The sequence below is a fragment of the Coffea eugenioides genome, chromosome 6 (genome assembly GCF_003713205.1).
Source record: "Coffea eugenioides isolate CCC68of chromosome 6, Ceug_1.0, whole genome shotgun sequence".
Taxonomy (NCBI): domain Eukaryota; kingdom Viridiplantae; phylum Streptophyta; class Magnoliopsida; order Gentianales; family Rubiaceae; genus Coffea; species Coffea eugenioides.
Window position 1 is genome coordinate 41,987,028 of NC_040040.1, and position 6,628 is coordinate 41,993,655.

A 6,628-nucleotide genomic window follows, 5' to 3' on the forward strand; every position below is an offset into this window, starting at 1 on the left:
ACAATTGCCATGCAATTTTGGGGTACCAAATCAAAAGTTCAAAGCAAACATATTCTGGAATACATAAACAGTTTCATTTTGATTCCCGAAATAATGAATACTCTACACGATTCATTGCAATATTGACAATGAAAAGAAAAACAGCAAATAGACACAAGTCGGGAAATTATTTGACCTTCGAAGCTATTAGTATCATATACTAATGCATTTTCGCTTAAATTCCTCACATCCTACTAAATAGTAAACCTGAACAACCAATTCTACTATCACCGTGACTAGATCTGCATTCACTTACATGCTATCATAGTATAAGATAGTTCCAGCTATGACAACATCACCAGGAGCAAAATCTTGCTCTCCGGGGGAGTCAAAGGTGACCTCGTCCACCACATTCTGAGCACATTATGTTCCCAGTTCCACCACAACCTGCATTTTGCCAGAGTATGATTCAAACTTGTCAACCTTCTTGATGTCAATATACAAAATTATACTACTCTTACTTCAATGTTAATTAACAACTGCCAACTCTGCACAAAGCCACCTTATAGAAAACTGAAAGTTAACCAAAAAAAAATAAAGGCAATAAAGAGATTTTTGAGAAATAACAACAAAACTTTCACAAGTGTAGAATGATAATTATGATTGCACAGTTGGAAATCAAAGGCTTCCAATTGATTGAGGAAAACCTAATTTAAACTATGAGATCACAAAAAACCAAATACCAGAGTGGAAAGTTATAAAGGCTTAGATGTCGTCCATTTATCAATTTTATTATATGCTAAACTAAAGGCAAAGCCCATCTAAACCAAAGTAAGAAAGAAAAGAGAACCATTTGTCATCTACAGACATGAAACCCATTACAGAGAACTTTTTGCGTAACAACTCAATTAATAATGTTCAAATCTAAATTCCAAAGCAAGGACAAATGGTTGAAACTAGAATAGTCCAAGTCTTTTGAACACAATGATAAGTACTACACAAGTGATTTCCTCATGTCTGACCCATAAGGTTGGCAGTTGACAAACTAAGAATTCCTCAAGAAAAAGAAATTAACTTGATAATTCTTGAATTGTTGAGAGGAAATTTTAAACAAGTATTCTCATTCCTTTATTTGCATCCATGAGAGCTCTCCACTTTGACCAATTGGTACCTCTTGTTTATGGGACTTCTTGACACTCTTAAGCTTTGACCAAGTAAAATTGACTCTCAAGAGAAAATAGAGAATAAAGTCCCAGTATGCATTTAAACCACCCTGGTGTAATGCATTAAATGTTTCTCTCATGCATTATAGCTGAAGCATTTTTGCCATTCTACATGATTTTAGACAACACATAAAAGTCACAAATATGGTCAAGAAATAACTAAAGTTGTTAGCACTCTCTGTCTACTTGAGTTTTCATGAGCTTGAAAAACATGTCATCTGAGTTAACTTGCTGAATTAAAACTTGGAAAGAAAATCATGTCAGGCAAGTTCTACTATTTCATCAGGAGAGATGACTGATCTGTAAATCCCACAGAAGATATTGGCTTTATCCCAAGTCAGTCTCTGCCATCCTTATGAGTGGATTTCCCAATCCGCACTTCATCTCTTACTTATGTAATTATTTTGCATAAAAAGAGGCCAAAGCATAACATTGATATATAAGCTTTCAAACATTCATATGATAAACAGGTTAGTGTATATATGTCTACTGAAAGAGCACTCCGTGATTTCCAGCATTAAAAGACAGATCTTGAGGAGCTTCCAAAAGCACAAGACGCCACATGCAGCAAATGACTGTTCAATAACCAAGTACAACTCAATATCTTTGACTCTTTTCTCATTTTGCAGCTTAAATATTGAACAAAGGAGCATACATTCGCTCTAGAACCATCAAAACTTGGTGAAGAGGAGTTGTAAGATTAGCCCTATAGAGAAATAACAAAAATTACCATAAAAACTGACAACTCTCTCTTCTTATTTAGCTAGTCCTCCACATGATATAAATCATCCAGTCTAGAGAAACCATAGTTAATGTTCGGGCTTTGATTCAGTATTTATTTAGTTATGCAACTCCTGGCCAGTTTTCAGCAAAGCATTCCACATTCACATGAATCTAGCTTGAAAAGGATTGACCAAATTTTGAGATTTTGAGGGGATCGTTGCCCTGTCACAGGCATTCTAGTGGAGTAAGCATGTTTCTGGTTTCGGCTAACCTTTCCATCTTTGAGGTCCATTTCCATATAAAGCGAGCTATAGGGCCACTAATAGAAGCTGCTCATATTCCTCGGAGCGAAGAAAAAGGCAAGCACTTTTTTGTATCAATGGCAGGTGGGTCTCATAAAATCTATGCATTTGTTTCAGACCTGTAATCTCTATTAAAGGTTTCATAAAAATTATGGGATAAGTACCACCATTTGGTCAGGTCGACCGCACAAGCTCTTGTGGAGATACAGTTATCGTATATATAACTAATAACAACCTATATCAGGAGATGGCATTGTGACTTATTTTTGTGATTTTCTGTTAGAAATCTGCCATCCTACTTGTTTTCTAGTTTCATCAGCAAGTCCCTTTACTAGATAGCCATCTTTTTAAAGAAATCTTCCGTTGGCTGCATTGCATCATGTGAAGACAATAATCAATCTCATGTATGTTTCAAAATTGATAACCTTACTTCTGGCCCTAATTTATTGCAAATAATCCTGTATTTAGGTAGTGTTTGCATCCATTTATATACACACTGAGTCCTATGCCACCTCATAGGTTGCCAGAATCATATTTCCCTACCAATCCAACCCAGTCTTAGCATACCTGACCAATTACGAGGTTTAGCTACAAAAGCACCATATGATTTTTCACTTTCTTGAATAATATGTATGCATGTCTACATGCATTTTAACTTTTCACATAATTAACCAAGCAGCTGATCCCACTAGATAGATTGTATGCCAAATTGCAAAAGCACAATCTTACCATTAAACTAATTCGTTCAAAAACAAGAACAATAACACCAGATCAATGACATAACCCAACACCTAAATCAAAACCACACTGAGAATTCACAATCACATGGGTTTCACAATTTCAATGTTCATAGCATAGATTGCAAAGTTTGGGATTAACTGTTAAATGCAAAACTTTATGACCTGACAAGCCCTCACTCAGCCTTCAAACCGGCTTAACCAAAATGTATATCCATTGCTGGGTGCCAGTTATGGTCCATAAGTAGAAAGTCCTGTATATGGATATTTAAAACAAATAGGAACACTTGGAGAGATCACTTCTGACATTCTTCTTCCTCATTCCCCCCCCCCCCCCAAAACCCACCCTGGCACCCTTCGAACCTCCTTCCTTGACTAACACATTGCAAACTATGTTCAAACATAAATAGAAAGTAACAATTGAGTTAAGCATCAAGTACATACATCATAAGCTGAATTTAAACTGACAGTATATACACTAGCATCCATGATGCTATGCCACTGAATCCCAATTTGAATTTAAACTTCACCTTTTGCACATGTAGTATACATCTAAGGGTGATAGTGTATACACTAACAATACACACATACATACATACACAAACACACACACACACACACACAGATATATATATATATATAAGAGTGCAGCAGGTTCAATAAGAGTGTTCATGCTTGGCATGCTTGCATCACCTTCTAGGAAAAAGAAAATAAAAGGACAAAAAAGGGAGAAAGAAAAAGAGCAGAGGGATCAAAAATTTACCTAGACATCTAACTTTCACAATGATGCCTTGACTCTCTAATATAGAGTCAATATACAAACCAGAACCAGTGCAAGTAGTGCAAAGGACAGCACCTTTGGCTTGGCAATCAGTACATCGAGGATTATTGCCAATATTTTTCTCAGCCAAAGATATTCCAATTGGCTTCTCAATTATTTCTTCTGGTACAGCCTTGTCATAACAAAATAGAGATTGAAGACTACTTCTCTGTTTATGCACATCACCCACTGAACTTGACACAGCCTGCTACAGTAAAGTATAGAGTCAAGTCTTCTGAAAACTCTGCAGATATTATGCGATTCATAGACATATGCTACAAAAACAATGAGAATCTAAAACAGTCAAAGACACATTGGATCAGTTGTAATCTCCAAACTTTATGTGCATTTACTCCAAGCTTAATATCTAAAGGAAAAACCACTTCAAAGAAGTTTGAATGAAAATTAGATGTCAAGAGACATTACATGGTCCAAGATGCAGTCGAACAGTGAAATCACAAGCCTTAGACTGATAAGAATTGAATGCAGTATCTGTCTAGAGTTTAACTCGAAGTCAATGTTAAATTTTTGCAAAAAAGAATCAAAACATATCAAATATGATCTTTAAAATCATTCTATTGCCTGCAAGTGCGATTCATGTAGTTGGAAATGACTAGAGAAAATGTCTTTAGTCTTTAAAAGTTCTTATCAATTAAAGGGAATTTGGTGATGATAGTGGGTGGCCCTTAAGTGCTTCAAAGCGTATGTTTTTCATATACAACAATTTTCAGTTTCACCCATTACTCAATCATTACATTCTCCATTGTGGTTTGGGGAGTGATTGGTGGATGAAAAAGAGGACAAAAAAAAGTATCTGTCATAACAAATTAACCCTTTGAAAATGATTAAGCCCATGTTAGATACAGAATGTTTTCATTTGTAACACATTAATAGCAAAGAAAACAGAGCGTGGAAACCTAAATCACGTCATTTCAAAAATTACAATAGAAATGAGGCCAGAGTTTGCTTTCCCATCTGAGTCATCGAACAATCCAAACATTCCAATCCAAATTGACGTCTTTCCAATCAGCCAGGAAAAAATTCCCTCAATGATCCATATTAGTCGAAGGCCTTCGGCTTATTTTAGTCCCAACTGTAGTCTTGGAAACTACAAACCTTCCACCAGTTTAATGCAGTTTCTCTAAAGTGCACATTACTACTTCTCTTGCCTAAAACTACAAACCTCTTCCATCCATGTCCTCCCCCCAACCTTTATACTTCAGCAATTCTAACCTAAAAACAAAGGGACACAAAATACTAAGCCACATGCTCAAGACAAAAGAAACAACATCACATTTAACAGCACCAGCTAATCCATCATTTCTCCTTCTGTGGCGACTTTAACGTATTCTCAGTTCATTTTTCCATCATGAGACAAATTCCGACCATAGGTGCATAATTACATCAATCCCCATATTTCTCACAGTTCACATACAATATAATCCTCCATCATATCTGCACATTATAAAACACAAAACAACACTGGCCTAACACATCCTGTCGAATTATTGAGAGAGGCTTAATACATCACTAATTGCTAAAGTTATAGACTGAATCTAACTACAACAAACTAGAGCACATTTCATAACAGGAAATTCCTAGCTATACCTATGTAAATAATTAATTCTTTTTTTTTTAAACCCTCCCACCCCTCCCCACACCCTTCTCACCCCCAACCGTTAAGCACAAGATTCGAACACTGAACCTGACAGCAAGAAAGACTCTAGGAGCACTCCCCTGACCACTGTGTTGACCCCATGCATGAAAAACCTTGAATTCACAACCTATCCAGTTATCTATTTTTTTTATTTATTCAGTTATCTATTTTGGGACTAGAAGAAAATTGATTTACTGCTCCAACCTAGCATAAACAGCTATCTAACAATAGGTAAAGGCATTTCTTATTCTAGCATAGTTCCTGGCTAATTCTTGTAATAAACAATTTCTGACAACAATTAAACATTTCTTATTCTTTTTATATAATTTCCAACTACTCCTGAATCAAAATCCAAGGTCAATTTTCCTAATACTCAAGTATTATTAACATTCATGAACAAATAAAGAAAAAAAACTGGAAAAAAAAACACATTTAGCATGTATGTGAAAATAATACACATAAATAAAACTAAAATTACCAAAAGCTACATAAATACAATTTAAAAAATTAATAATTGATAAATTGAACATCACTATACAAAATTGCAACAAAAATTTACCTTCAAGCAGCAAACGGCAGCGTTTGGTTGCTTTCCAAGCCTTTCCATTCTGAACAGAGAATAACCATAAGAATTCTTCTGGGAATGATGATGACAATTGATCAGAAAATTCCGGGGGAGAACGGCTGAGGACGACGTCGTTAACACGCATTCCATTTTTTTCTTTTTTAAGTTTTTAGGGCGCCGGAAAATGAATGTTGATGATTGAACTTTGAAAACCGCTTGATTTTGCGAGGAAAATATAAAGGTTCTTTTTGTTCGTATTTTTTCGTTATTGGTTATTTAATGTCGGTTTTTCAGAGTCGGAGGCGATCATTTCGAGGAAATATGTGTGTTTTCTGCTTCTTCCTTTCGTTGTAAACAAAGAAAGAGAGAGCAATGGCACCTGTTTTTTTTTTTTTTTTTTTTGCGATTAAAATTTCTTTTAAGTTTCTTGGTACGTACTGTTAAGCAAACAAGTAGTTGGTGAGCTCGTTCGACTCGACTCAACTCGGCTCACATCATATAAGTTTGAATTTTGTTTGTACAAGTTCAAATTTGGTTCGCTCGTTTAATTAAACGAGTTGAGTTCAAATATCATATTAAACTTAGAAAAAATCATTTAAAACGTTTCTCATATTTCATAAAA

The 6,628-nt window shown here is 35.3% G+C and overlaps 1 protein-coding gene across 2 annotated transcripts; it reads right to left on the reverse strand.

Annotated features, from left to right (window-relative positions):
- Window positions 1-30: 30 nt before the first annotated feature.
- On the reverse strand, window positions 31-6,389 carry LOC113775089. 2 transcript variants are annotated; one of them, XM_027319828.1, is made up of 3 exons: window positions 6,001-6,389; window positions 3,728-3,989; window positions 31-426 (listed from the first exon to the last, which is right to left on the reverse strand). In XM_027319828.1, the coding sequence occupies exons 1-3, from the start codon at window positions 6,154-6,156 to the stop codon at window positions 368-370; spliced, it is 477 nt and encodes a 158-aa protein (XP_027175629.1). In that variant the 5' UTR covers window positions 6,157-6,389; the 3' UTR covers window positions 31-367. The 2 variants fall into 2 exon arrangements, with proteins under 2 accessions (XP_027175629.1, XP_027175628.1); XM_027319827.1 differs by having other exon boundaries at window positions 3,728-3,992.
- Window positions 6,390-6,628: the final 239 nt, after the last annotated feature.

What these genes read in the sequence shown, in the direction of transcription:
- LOC113775089 (XM_027319827.1), bottom strand. Translation starts at nt 6,156, where the DNA reads ATGGAATGCGTGTTAACGACGTCGTCCTCAGCCGTTCTCCCCCGGAAT. An exon ending in CTGCCGTTTGCTGCTTGAAG is followed by an intron (nt 3,993 to 6,000) that starts GTAAATTTTTGT and finishes ACTTTACTGTAG; the next exon opens with CAGGCTGTGTCAAGTTCAGT. An exon ending in TGTGAAAGTTAGATGTCTAG is followed by an intron (nt 427 to 3,727) that starts GTAAATTTTTGA and finishes GGCAAAATGCAG; the next exon opens with GTTGTGGTGGAACTGGGAAC.